This window comes from Brachyhypopomus gauderio, chromosome 8 (genome assembly GCF_052324685.1).
Source record: "Brachyhypopomus gauderio isolate BG-103 chromosome 8, BGAUD_0.2, whole genome shotgun sequence".
NCBI classification, from domain to species: domain Eukaryota; kingdom Metazoa; phylum Chordata; class Actinopteri; order Gymnotiformes; family Hypopomidae; genus Brachyhypopomus; species Brachyhypopomus gauderio.
Window position 1 is genome coordinate 20,607,752 of NC_135218.1, and position 13,711 is coordinate 20,621,462.

The 13,711-nt window shown below is 41.9% G+C and overlaps 1 protein-coding gene across 3 annotated transcripts; it reads right to left on the reverse strand.

Annotated features, from left to right (window-relative positions):
* Window positions 1-63: 63 nt before the first annotated feature.
* On the reverse strand, window positions 64-13,523 carry tspeara (thrombospondin-type laminin G domain and EAR repeats a). 3 transcript variants are annotated; one of them, XM_077015300.1, is made up of 14 exons: window positions 13,202-13,522; window positions 10,415-10,506; window positions 9,886-10,308; window positions 8,529-8,734; window positions 8,008-8,231; window positions 6,493-6,583; window positions 6,252-6,399; window positions 5,491-5,622; window positions 5,022-5,254; window positions 4,480-4,669; window positions 4,126-4,358; window positions 1,351-1,529; window positions 1,172-1,273; window positions 64-973 (listed from the first exon to the last, which is right to left on the reverse strand). In XM_077015300.1, exons 3-14 carry the CDS (start codon window positions 9,986-9,988, stop codon window positions 820-822), a joined length of 1,995 nt encoding a protein of 664 aa, XP_076871415.1. In that variant the 5' UTR covers window positions 9,989-10,308; window positions 10,415-10,506; window positions 13,202-13,522; the 3' UTR covers window positions 64-819. The 3 variants fall into 3 exon arrangements, with proteins under 3 accessions (XP_076871415.1, XP_076871416.1, XP_076871417.1); XM_077015301.1 differs by lacking the exon at window positions 13,202-13,522 and having other exon boundaries at window positions 9,886-10,074; window positions 10,250-10,308; window positions 10,415-10,451; XM_077015302.1 differs by having other exon boundaries at window positions 843-973; window positions 1,172-1,268; window positions 13,202-13,523.
* Window positions 13,524-13,711: the final 188 nt, after the last annotated feature.

Consider the following 13,711-nt stretch of genomic DNA (forward strand, 5'->3'; position numbering starts at 1 on the left):
GGAATAATTACATTCTATCGCAAAGGAAAGGTACATAAAGGTGACACACGCACGCACTCACAGTTCATAAGCAAATAAAATTTAATAGGAAATAAGAATTGTTTTGTAGTTTTTGTTATTTGGTTGAAAACTCATTACTTGTAATAGTTACAGGTGGAGATAAAATTGCTCTGATGTACACAACTTGTTACTTGTAAACAAGTAATTTTCTATGAACATATCTTTTATTATAATCAAATATGTTAAGTTAAAAATGTCTTGCACTGGATGGTTAACATGGTGCTTTTGTAGATGAAAAACTGAATTGTCACAATTCCTATTTACAGAAAACATCTGTCGTGTGTGTGTGTGTGGAGAGAGAGAGGTATACAAATTGTTGTGAAGCACACAAATACAAGGTACAATTTTTCCAATTGTACTGAGAAACAGGATGTTTTGAGGGTCAAAAAAGATGGTTAAAAAGCCATGATGTCTGAATCAAGCCTAAAATCTTTGCAGAGTACTGTACCTGTATGTGTGTGTGTACACTCAGTAAATATATAAAGGTAGATGTATATATAGACAATTCCTATATATCTCTGATGTGTTTCACTAAATGGTTGTTGTGGCTCACTGAGGAGTATGTTGTAAATAGGGGGGAGCTTGGTCCCTATTGCAGTCACACTGTTGGCGTGCCAGGATTGCAATTGATTTCAACACAAGCAGTGCGCTCTCGGGAAGTGGCGCCATCTGGTGGGCGTCCTTCAAGCTCCCCGTTCTTCCTCAGCGTGTCAGGCTGCCTCTTTCTGGTCCAGTATTATGCACGTGGGCTGATCTCCCTTAGTGAGTCCGCAGTTTGAACACTTTGGACAGGGAAGTTTTAGCACTGGAATACATGAGGTATGAGCCCTCAGCGCAGGTGAAAAACTCCCAGTCACTGCAGCCGATGGTGGGCAGCCGGTGTACAGGAACGAAACCCTCATAGCCCTGCCACCTGGCCAAGGTACACAGTCCGTTAGTGCAGACATGACCAATCACTACGTCTCCTCTTATAAAACCAAAGATTAGCATAAATCCACACACATGTTGACCTGATGATGGTACCAGTAGTTTATGTTCAGAAGATATGTTGCTGACTATAATCATGTAATTTAATCAACAGTTTTGATTAATAGGTCACTTTTGTTTTCACCTGTAAATGACACTATTCAGAGAGTAGGATGACCCATCATAGGAGTTGGCTACTACCAGGAAGTGATCCTCTCCCAGGGTAAAGAACTCCCAGTCCACTGCACTAAGACAGAAAGACATTCACAAACCGTGTTACAGTCCCAAACAGATTTCTCCTAAACCCCAACACTGTGTGCTCACCTGTATGTGAGGATGTCCTGGAACTTCAAGAACATCTTGGTGCTCGTGTCAAGCTCATAAATGGTGGAGTTTATGGCATAGAGACTCTGCCCATGGCTATACAGCATGTGGCCATTTGCAACTGCCAAAAAAACTCTGCTTCCAATCTGAAACATCTCCCAGTCTGTTGCTCCACATGTCTGGACAAACAGAGAAAAATCGTTGCTTCCAGCAGTCTGTAGTTTTCTGAGACTTTCACTGAGAATTCAAGCGCCTGGATTCTGAATGGTTCAGTCTTCTGCCTATGCCTTTTTTTTTTAACTGTACCATTGGTGAAAGGCTCTGAGCACTCTCAGTTACAGTGTGTCTGCATGTTCCAGTTTCAGTGGAGTTGCACAGTCAGTGGAGCAAATGTGAAAAAAAAACCTTTGGAGAACATAAAAATATGTGTACATGTTGATAAATGTTGACTGATCATCATATGTAATGACTCCCAGTGAGTGATTATAAACCCAATGCTCAATCCCAAACCCTGGAGAACAGAGCCTCACCCTTGAACACCTACAAGATGAACATCCTTGAGATAAACTTCCAAAGATTTTGTTTATGTTGCTGCACTGAAACTCAATGTTGGTGTAAACATTTTCTTGAAAAGGTATGATTCCATTTCTCAGAGATGCAGTAGATTAAGGTGATTTTAATAGATTTTAATAGTCAAAAAAATATGTTTCATTGTTTTATTATTTTACCAGTTTAGTCTGAGCTAAGTTCTAAAAATCAATACCATGAAATTAAATAATTGGATAAATATTCCTAAACCAAATAGTATAATGTGATCTGACAATCTTTAACACTGCTAAATCTAAAACCCATCGTAGCCACTCATCTCTCTGTTAAACCACACAGAACGTGGGTTAAGAACACTTTGGCAACATAAAACCCATCTTGTGGTCATGGTGGGGGTCCTGATTCTTTTCACTTGAAGGTGCTCTCACCCACATTCTAACACACCACACATCAGAATGATGGATTACTTTGATTTTATGAGTTGCTTAGATCTCCTGCTTATAATTACAGGCTATATGGATTCAGCAGCCTTATCTAAATGTTCAGTGTTAAAGGAGTTCTCCAGTTCTCTTCCTGGGCAGCACAGGACACCTGCGTAATGGGGGAATTTCCCCAACACCTGACCACAGCCCCCCCTCCAGCAACAGAATGGAAAATACCTTCTACTACCTCCTCTCTTTACTTCACATCTATATAGATGTATATATAGGTAATCTATATAGTGCAAATATATAGTGCAAAAGTTTGGGGACCCAAAAGTTCTGGTAGTACTTTCTATTGGTCATAATTTGTTGCTGTGAATAGTAAAGTGGGTAAAAGATTTCAAAAAGGCATAAAAAGTTAAATAAGACATTTATATAATATTTTAGAAAGATTATTTCAGTCTTGCAGTTTCAAAACAAAAACAAAATAGTGTCTGAAGGTAAATATTGGGCACACTACATCGTCAGTCCTTACTAACACAACCTTTGGGAAGTATCTCAGCATGTAAACACTTTTTGTAACCAGTTAAGAGTCTCAATTATTGTTTCTGGGATTTTAGGCCATCTTGCATATACTGTTCTTTTGAGTTGTATCCACAGATTTTCAATTATGGTTAAGTTGGGGGACTGAGAGCCATGGCAAAACCTTCAGCTAGTGACTCTTGAAGTAGTTCATTGTGGGTTTTGTGGTGTGTTTAAGATCATTATTCTGTTGTAGACGCCACCCTCCTCCCACCCACCCCCTCTCACCAGCGGTGTGATATGGTTCCAGAATTTGCTCGTATTTAATTGAATCCATTTTCCCTCTAACTGTAAAGTGTTCTCATGCCTCTGGCTGCAACAAACCCAAAGCATAATCAATCCAACTCCAATGTGCTTAACATTTCGTGAACTTCTGCACTCTTTTCTTCAAACCCACTTATGATCATTGCAGCAAGAAAATTATATTTTAGTCTCATCAGTCCACATGACTTATTTCCAAAATACATCAGGCTTTAAATGTTCCTTTGCAAACTTTTGACACTGAATTTTGTTCTACTCTGATGACTCCAGTTCACCACCATTCTGTGCTAAATCTTCCTGAGCGTCTTTTGCAATCAAAAATGGGGTTTAATCGACCTTTCTAGCAATCCTACTAACAGTTCTCTCAAAATGTTCTTGGTCTTCCAGACCTCAGCCTGACCTCCACTGCCATTCTTTAATTACAGCCTTGTCCTGTTTTCTGGGCACCAGTTATCTTAATGTTCAGAGTGTAAGACGGCTGCTTAGAGGAACACTTGGCTGCTGACTGATGGGACAAGAGTATTTATAATATTTATAAAGCTTTGAATTTTGCATCACATGGCCTTTCCCAGTGATGACTGTGAACCAGTTATAGCCCTAACAATCTAATTAAGTAGACTGTTAGTAAAAGGTCTTTGTTACTAGTTTGTAAAAGGTCTTTGTTGTCTGACCTTTGTTATCTGAGAGCTCAAATCTCTTGGGGTGCAACATTTGCATGGTTCTCCTTTACTTTCTGTCAGTCTAAAATTGTACAAAACAAAAATAATATGCTAATTTTGCTTGTTTCATCATTAATTTTATGCCTCTTGGACATCAGTTAATCTTCTTCTCCCAGTATCAGAGAATTTGACCAGCCACTGTAGCAATGATATTGTATTACCCTACCATGGTGCATTTGTCCTTCAGAAGCTGTGAAGTTAACAATATGAGGATAGTGAATACCTGAGCAAAATCCATATCTCACCCTGATGGTCTGGAAAGGCTGGAAAGCCCCTCCGATCCAGACATAGATGGAGGAGTCAATGTAGGTGGAGGACCCATCAAATGCATTGGCCACTGCAAGGAAATGGTAGGTGCCCACAGTGAAGAACTCCCAGTCATATGCTCCCAATGTGGGGAGAGTCTGGTTCACCTCAAAAACACTGGTGCCAGGGTTCCACTTGTAGATTACACTGTCAATGTTGTGATTGCCATTCTCTATGTGAGAAGAAGCACAAAGTTCAGAAGGTTAAGACAGATAAGAAGGTTACATTATCAGTCATGGCCTTGCCATTTTTCCATTGATACATGATTGACATTGCACAAAACGAGATGTTACCTGTCCTGTGATTAGCCACAGCAAGGAAAGTATCGTTGTTGATGTGAAAGGCCTCCCAGTCCCGTGCACTGTGTGTGTTTAGAGTCTGATAGTGTACAAATTTCCTCTTTCTCACACTCCACTTGTAGATCACTGACTGCTCTTGCTGTCCGGCAGGGGGGTGCATGGCGTTTGACACAGCTAGGAACACCTACCACAGCAAAAACACAGAGACTAATATAGAAATACAAACCAGCCAGATTTATGTATCATGCATCAGTTTAGACCAATATGGAAACTGAAAGATCGCAAACTAAGTCTTGTTACTTCAAACAATCCAAATATAAATTTACAAAATGATGGAAATCATTAACCCTTTCGCATCCACATACGTGGTGCACATATTCTGTTATAATCTATTCAATCTGCTGTCACTCAATTATTGTGAAGAATAGAGGAATAAGTTATAAATTAATTAAGGGTTTATACAGTAAGTTTCTTACATGCGGTGAGTACAGCTTCATCCAACAAATCCTTTATCACTCTGCCTCATGGCAGCTCACCTGTTTTCCAATGGTGACATGTCTCCAGCTGTGAGCTGTGAGCATGCTGAGGTTCTGATACAGCCGGAAGGACCCATTATTCCAGTGGTACAGGGCTGAGCCAGGTGTGGGAGCCCGGTGAGCCATAGCAGCGAACAAACCAGCACCAGGGATCCGGAAGAGCTCTATGTCCAATGTCTCAGAGCTGGTGTGCAAGTCCTGGTGGTCATCCACATAGTCCAGCCTCTCCTTCTCTGGAAAAGAAATACACATTTGAGATAAAGCTAGATTGTCTTCGTGTAATGGACCATCGCATAATGAAAAGTGTTAACAAAATATAGTTCTATTTTGGTGTGTCTTAAAGTATTTTCATTGGACAGTCCCAAGAGATAGTTTGTTTGGGGTTAAGTGCCTCATGTGTACAGTCACCACTGTGAACATAATGTTGATAGTTTAATGTTGATGTTAAAGATTCATGCAGGACACTGACCCTGTAGCATAGGGAGCCAGTGAACTCCGTCACAGAGGAACAGGCCTTTCTTCTGTGTATCCAACCACAGCTGGCCCTGCTCCATCTTCGAACAAACATGCGTGGAGCCCAGCATCACCCGCACCTCTGCCTCTACCAGCCGAACGGAGAGAAACTCATCACACACAATCCAAATCTCCTTCTGTTCACAAAGATGGACGTGTTACCCACACTCATAAACTGTGGGGTCACAAGTCTTACCTGCTTGAGTGTGACAATGAGTAATTATTCCAGTACTACTTACGAGATCTGGATGGCTGTTAACATGAGCTCATTTGAAACAACATAGAGAAAAACAAATCATTAATAGCAAAAGCTAACAGCTGCCAGAGTAAATGTCTTTGTGTGTTTCCCTCTTCCATCATTAGCCGCTGCACAAATCCCAAGATCTGTGGTGATACTCTACAACAAAGCCAAGTCAGCTGTTTGCTTTGGGATTACATGGAAAACAGTCTCCAATCAAAATGTCATCAGCATTTTTTCTTCAATGACTTTAGGAATTATCTCACTGACAAGGCATTTAGATGATCGTGCAAACTGATGTTAAACATTAGTTGAAGCATCAAAAGAATGCCTTCAGTCATAATCAACAAATACGATTAACAACATACTGAAATAGAACAAATAACATTAACCTCTCTTAACTCACATTAAATCAGCCTTTGTTCTGAAATTACTGAGACCCTACAGCTTGAAAGCAGCTCAATAAGAGAACTGATTACCATATGGGGGGTGATGAACTACACGTTTGATTGGGAGGTCTAATAAAGCTGGAGGGACAGCGAGTTCAGCCAATGAGGGCTTGGAAGCGTGACAAGCATGCAATGCAGCGTCGGACCCAGGCAGTAGAGTCAGCTGCCGTAAGAGACCCTGCAAAGAGAGGAGCAGTCTCAGTGCTATGAAACCTTTGAGAGAATGACAGAGCACTGCATGTGATTGGTGACAGAAAAGAGGTGAACTGACAGAAAAGAGGCCTTTCCATCTCCTGCGACTCCCCACATGAACCCAGGAGCTCTTAGTAGTGAGGTTACTAGGAAATGGCCTCCTTTGTACTCTGAAAGCACAACAAACAAAAGCTATTGACCATTTAACACACTTTTCACTAATTAAGTCAACTCAATGGTCCCTAAAAGGTTCATTCAAGACTAACCATCTATCATCCAACTATTCAAAAAAGGCCCAAACCCATTAAACTGAGAATAAAATCTGATTTACACTCACCGGCTTCTTTATTAGGTACACCTTGCTAGTACCGGTTGGGCCCGCTTTTGCCTTAAGAACTGCCTTAATCCTTCGTGGCATAGATTCAACAAGGTACTGGAAACATTCTTCAGAGAGTCTGGTCCATATCGACATGAGAGCATCACGCAGTTGCTACAGATTTGTCAGCAGCACATCCATGATGTGAATCTCCCGTTCCACCACATCCCAAAGGTGCTCTATTGGATTTAGATCTGGTAACTGTTGAGGCCATTCGAGTACAGTGAACTCATTGTTGTGTTCAAGAAACCAGTCTGAGATGATTCGGGCTTTATGACATGGTGCGTTATCCTGCTGGAAGTAGCCATCAGAAGATGGGTACACTGTGGTCATAAAGGGATGGACATGGTCAGCAACAATACTCAGGTAGTCTGTGGCATTGACATGATACTCAAGGAAAATATTCCCCACACCATTGCAGCTCCACCACCAGCTTGAACTGTTGATACAAGGCAGGATGGATCCATGCTTTCATGTTTTTGACGCCAAATTCTGACCATACCATCCGAATGTCGCAGCAGAAATCGAGATTCATGAGACCAGGCAACATTTTTCCAGTCCCCTATTGTCCAATTTTGGTGAGCCTGTACGAATTGTAGCCTCAGTTTCCTGTTCTTAGCTGACAGGAGTGGCACCCAGTGTGGTCTTCTGCTGCTGTAGCCCATCCACCTCAAGGTTCGACATGTTGTGCATTCAGAGATGCTCTTCTGCATGCCTTGGTTGTAACAACTGGTTATTTGAGTTACTGTTGCCATTCTATCAGCTCAAACCAGTCTGGCCATTCTCCTCTGACCTCTGGCATCAACAAGGCATTTGCGCCCACAGAACTGGCGATCACTGGATATTTTCTTTTTTGGACCATTCTCTGTAAACCCTAGAGATGGTAGTGTGTGAAAATTCCAGTATATCAGCAGTTTCTGAAATACTCATGGCACCAACCATGTTCAAATACATTAAATCACCTTTCTTCCCCATTCTAATGCTCGGTTTGAACTGCAGCAGATCGTCTTGGCCATGTCTACATGCCTAAATGCATTGAGTTGCTGTGTGATTGGCTGATTCGACATTTGTGTTAATGATCAGGTGTACCTAATAAAGTGTCCCGTGAGTGTACTACTCTGACAAGTTTCAACTCAAGTTAATGACATTTTTGCCCTCCAATAATAATGCTATCTAAATTCAAACCCACTTGACACTGTTTTGAGCCGATGCACATACAGCTTGAGTGGGATTCCGCAGTCGATCGTCAGGGTGGCGTGATGGCCAGACACAGACAGCACCAGGCTGTGCCAGTGCCCGTCGGCCAGCCGAACTCCCCTGAAGGTGAGCCGCTGGTGGGCATGCGGCGCTCCAACCAGAAGCTGCAGTCGATCTGCAGAGACCCGCAGAGCCAGCAGTAGGTAACCCTCCTCCCGCAACACAGAGAACACATACTCACTCACCTGGAACAAAGACAGAGAAGTAGCCTTCACTCACCGGACTCAGATCGAGCACCGTACACTGAAACACAGGGGCGGAGCATCATAAGCAGATAGTACCCAGCACAACAAGCATGGAGAAGTCTGGGGTAAGAGCACTGGTACCTGCTGGGTACTGTGTGTGGGTACCTGCTGGGTACTGTGTGTGGGCACTTGCTGGGTCCTGTGCTTGGTCAGTGTGGCTGTACTTGCAGGGTGATGTTTGTGGTGCTCTGTGTGGTAGCGGAGGGGTTCTCGCAGGGTGTTATGTTGGGTTTGTACCTGCAGCATGCGTGGAAGCTTTAGCGTCACCATGATGGAGACCTCAGCAGGGAAGGTGGAGCAATTGATGAAGAGCTCAGAGGCTGGGAAACTGAGGGCTGGGGAGGGACTAGAGAACCGCACCGCCTGCACGTCCCCGTCCTGCACACCCTCCAGGGCAGCTCCACCATGTGACAGCACTTGAGACAACAGATCAAGAGGAAGATCTGAGAGAGAGAGAGAGAGAGAGAGAGAGAGAGAGAGAGAGAGAGAATATTAATGAATTAATTAATTAATTAATTAATTAATTAAGTAAACTGTAAATAATAGGGATGGGGCCAAGTTCAAATACAGCGTAGAAGCACAAATAACTGGTGTAATGGTGCGGAGCTTGTTTGACTGGGACATTATTAGGCAAGCGTTCGCCTGTTAGCCATGTAATTTAGTCTATATTGTTGGCAGTTTAGAAGTTGATTGTTAGAACTTTATCTACACTTGGCAAGGATTTAGATATTTGCATAGCCTCTAGAGCCATTCTCTCTCTATTTTTTACCTCAGTGTATTGAAGAACGCTTATATTAACACTTTTAATATCCTTCTGTAATAAAATCAAAAACAGGATTGTTGCCATGCTCAGATGACTTAGAGCTAGAAAGAAAATTGTAATCTAAATACAACTAGATGAAAATTCAGTACTTAACTTTTCAGACAAGCACATGCTTCAGTCAGTTGTGACTTTCAGTCTGCTGTTCAGCACCACTGATAGCAGTTTGTCCCACTGCAACAGGTCGCTTGTGTTTAAATGTAGTTGACTGCTTCTTAATATGCATATTCTGATCATTATATATGTGTGTACATTTCAGCTGCCAAGATCAAAATGTCCTGCATTTTTACCTACACTGCAAATTAGAATCTTTTATGCAGTTCAAATCATGTGGGTAATTTTCAGTTCACACAACAGTCAGTCAGTCATTCAACCTGTAAATTCTTAATGTGTCCATGTCACTTACGTGTTTTGTCATGGCAGAGGTATTCTTACAATGCATTGACTGGCAAACAGCATGAGCCGTCCTTTTAATGGTGATGAGAAGAATATGAATCTAAGGATTCCCTCATTGTTACAGGTTATGACTCATGCTTCAACATCCCTTTTCTCTTTCTCCCTCTAACAGGAGATATGATTTATTGACTGGGAATTAATTTTATAAATGTATTTCTGCAAAATGATTAATGAGGCATCACGTGTTTAGGAAACCCAAAACATATACAGTGCTGCTGAGGTTTGTACAAATAAGCAGCACAGATTTATTAGCAAGAATATCTTGATAAAGCAGCAACCCTGCTTTCAGTTATGAGCTAATAATAAGAGTTAGCTTACCAGTACATGGTTCCCATGGTGCCTCGGTTGCACCTCTGGTCAAGGGCAGCAGAAACAGTGGAATCAGCCACACTAGCCAGATCACCACCACATGACTCTCCATCTCCTCTTTTGACTAGTTGCTGTTCAGTAGCTGTTTTGATTCTCCGTTGTCACCAGGTGTTGCGGTATTCTAGATTCTGTTCTGCTCTGGATTAGTAAGAAGGATCAGGCCTCATAACTCAGCACTTGAGAGAAATCTTTAGATCCCCCCTAAACAGACTGCCAAACTTTACTTTAGAATATTTTGCCTTCCCAGAACAGCGATAAGTATTCCATACTATCACATGTGGAATGCTCTTCAGGACTGGCTTGAGTTTATCACCTGCTCCACCTTTCACACGTGCCACAGCTACCACTGAACTGGTAGGGGAAGAGCTCCACCTTTATAGTGACAATCAAATGAAACCCCCCCCAGCCCTTGTCAAAAGAGGAGGGGCGAGGGGGAGGTACGGAGAGTGGGAGGCTGAGAGTTTTCTTTAGAACTCACCTTACCACTATAACCATCCCCCTCCGTTTTACCCTCTGGGATGGAAGTTTGAAGCTCTTCCTAATGACCTCCCAGTGTAGATGCACAGACCCCTGCAGATCATAAACACAGGCTGGCTTTGTCAAGAAAGCAATATGAAGTAAAGGAAGCTACATATACAAGAATATAAGCTTCAAATTAGTAATACTAAAACCTGTTTTACTTCTAAAATCTTCTGGCTGGGCAAATCCTTCTTCCACAACCTGCTTACTGTATCTGTGCACATTTATTGTCCACTAATAACCACTCCTGACTAATAATCTCAGTCTCTTAATGATAGTTTCAGTGTTTAATGAACTGTTCACAGAAATTCAGATTGTCTGAGGTGTAATGTAGTTTTGCCTCTCAGAGGGGCAACTAAAGTCAGAACACATGACACATACCCCTAGATGAGGAGATTTCCATCCATGACCCCACAGACTTAAAAGCTACGCAAACAAACCATCAGCTATGAAGTGCTATGACGTCACCTAACAACTCAGTGGCTGAAAGCCTTTACAAACTTCAAAGCTAGAAGGAATGGAGCAGTACTAGAGATGGTGGGGCTGCAACAAACAGCATCTCACAATCTTCCTTTCACTGGCACAAAGAACTCATCAGCATGTCACTGTGCAGCATTTATTATTATCTATATATATAATTAAATCTATTATTACCAGCTAAACATGACTGAGCAAACACTGCTATGCTTCTCTTATCAACAATTAATTGTGTGAGTGTGTGACAAGCCTTTAAACAGCAACACAGAGTAAATCATCTAGGCCTTCAAGAATTTCCCTCTGGGATCAATAAAGTACGGAGCCCCGGAGGGGACATTAATAAATCGTGACCACAAGTTTAATAAAAACGTGCGCACGATTAAAACAAAACGTGAGAATGAATTGCTAATCGTGTGAACGAATTAATAATTTGTGAGCACGAATTAAAGAAAACGTTCCCTCGTTTAAATATTTTTCTTACCCATGTCCCTTCCGGGGCTCCGTAATAATGAATGAATGATTGAATGAATGTGAGTGAGTGAGTGTGTGTGTGTGTGTGTCTGTTTGTCTATCTATCTATCTATCGATCGATCGATCCATCCATCTTTATTTTACACTGGACTGGTTAGCATAATGGTTCGTTAACTGGACTACCAAACAAAACAAACAGCTTTAGTTGATTCAAAATGCAGCTGCCAGAGATCTCACTAGGAGCAAGAGAAGGAAACACATGATCCCAGTTCTTATACTAGGTATCAGGATGTACCAGAATTGACTTTAAGGTACTATTACAAGTCTATGAATTGTTAAATGGTGTAAGACCAAATGGTGTAATATGGACCAAGCAGAATTCTCTGATCAATGGGAACTAGTTCTGCCCAAGGTATAGCACAGAGCACAAGTGTTTAGCGAGTGTGCTGCTTTTAGATTAAACCAGTTGACAAAGAATATTGGAAGAGCCTCAGAACTCAAATCTGACCTTTATTTAACCAGGCTTGCAGCTTATAAGAGATCATTTAGCTCTTATTCTCTTTAAATGTATTGTTTTAATCATGCTTAAATCAAGCATTAATGTCAATTATCTTTAAATGCCTTGAGTGTATGAAAGGCTGTATACAAGCATGCTTTCCTTTCCAGCAATTTCTTGACAGTATGACACATTTTACTGTATGTACTGCTATATCATCACAACCATATCTGTCATCAGTCAAAGGACAAAGGAACCAAACTCAAATAGCTGAGACACAGCTAGAATCCAGCCATATTATACACCACCCTGAACCACAGACAGTCAAGAGAGAGAGACTGAGGGGGATATTTGAACTCTGCAGGGTCTTTGTTGTCCCTGAGGCAGTGAGGATCTTTAATTTGCGTTACTGTTTCATTACAGGCTCTGTGAACTCGGGATCACTCTCTCTCACACCAGTTTGTGAGGCTGCATACAGCGTCATCTAGAGCAGCCGTGGGGCTGCAGGGAGCTCAGCTGTCATTACAGAGCAAGTAACAAAAACTGGGCGCAATCAGATAAACGTGCCTGCTCTTTAAACCGGCCTCCTCAGAGAATTTAATTAAGTACGACTGCAGAGGAGGAGAAAAAAAAAACAGGAACGTCATAGCAATCCGTGACTTCCATCGGAGGATATGTATGCGTCTCATTTTGTGATACGCACAAAACCAGACATGCAGTGAGTGTATGGTAGTGTATAGGGCAGAACAAGTGTGTAGTGAGCATGTTCAGATATGTCCTGTTGTCTTACAGTACATGAGGAGGGTAGAAAAAAGCATGAACAGAGTGGGAAAGTGTGTGAATATGTAAGAGTAGAAGGGAGATCAGATTCATAACTTCATGTTCAGAAACAATATGCATAATTCACCTGTCAATCAAACCAGCATGCAGTCGGTTTGAACCAGCAGCCAGCCCCGTCGACAGGGGGGGACAACCGGGTCTGTTGTCCCGGGCCCTAGGGCCAGGGGGGCCCATCAAAGAGCCCAGCAATTTATTTTTTATTTAAAGTCTATAATTTTTAAATAATCTTGAAATCTTTCATTAATATAAAATTATGTACTCATAATAAGCTCAATGCCTCAAATATATATGTTTTTTACCTATCTGCATATTTTCCATTAAGTGCATACACCCCCGCCTCCCACTGGAAAATGGTTTGATCCAGCACCGGCAGGTATCGGTCCAACAGCGGGAAATACAGTGGTGGATAGTTAAAGTAAATACAGAAATCTGGAGCGCAGAAAAGAAAGGAAAAACATTTACCTGACGAATTTTAAAGTTGCATTGTGTTCCAGGTTTGAAAAGTGCTGGAATTTAGGGTAAAGTACTTGAAAATGCTTGAAATTGTAACTACTTCGTTTCACAACAAATAGCTGTCTGACTGAACAGTTCTCGTGAAGACGTTAAGATTGGGCGTTTTGAAAATAAACAACCATTAAATAATGTGATAAAAAGCGAATTATTTCGAATCATTTCGAGTATATGTATAAATATTTAACTTAATTAAGTTTAACGTGCTGGAAAATATTGAAATGGACCTTTAGAGTGACGTACACGTGCTTTAATTCCACCTTATGAAGGTGTATGAACCCTGCAAACATGACTTTGTTCATTGCGCTGAAGCGCGGCGCGCGCGAAGTTACAAAATTCGAGAGGCCCTCGCGCACGGGCGGAGTCACTGCGATTACGTCATTTTCGCGCGAACCCTCGCGCGCGCGGGGGGGGGGGGGGGGGGGGGGTACATGAATCTTTCTTGTCCCGGGCCCCAGCAAG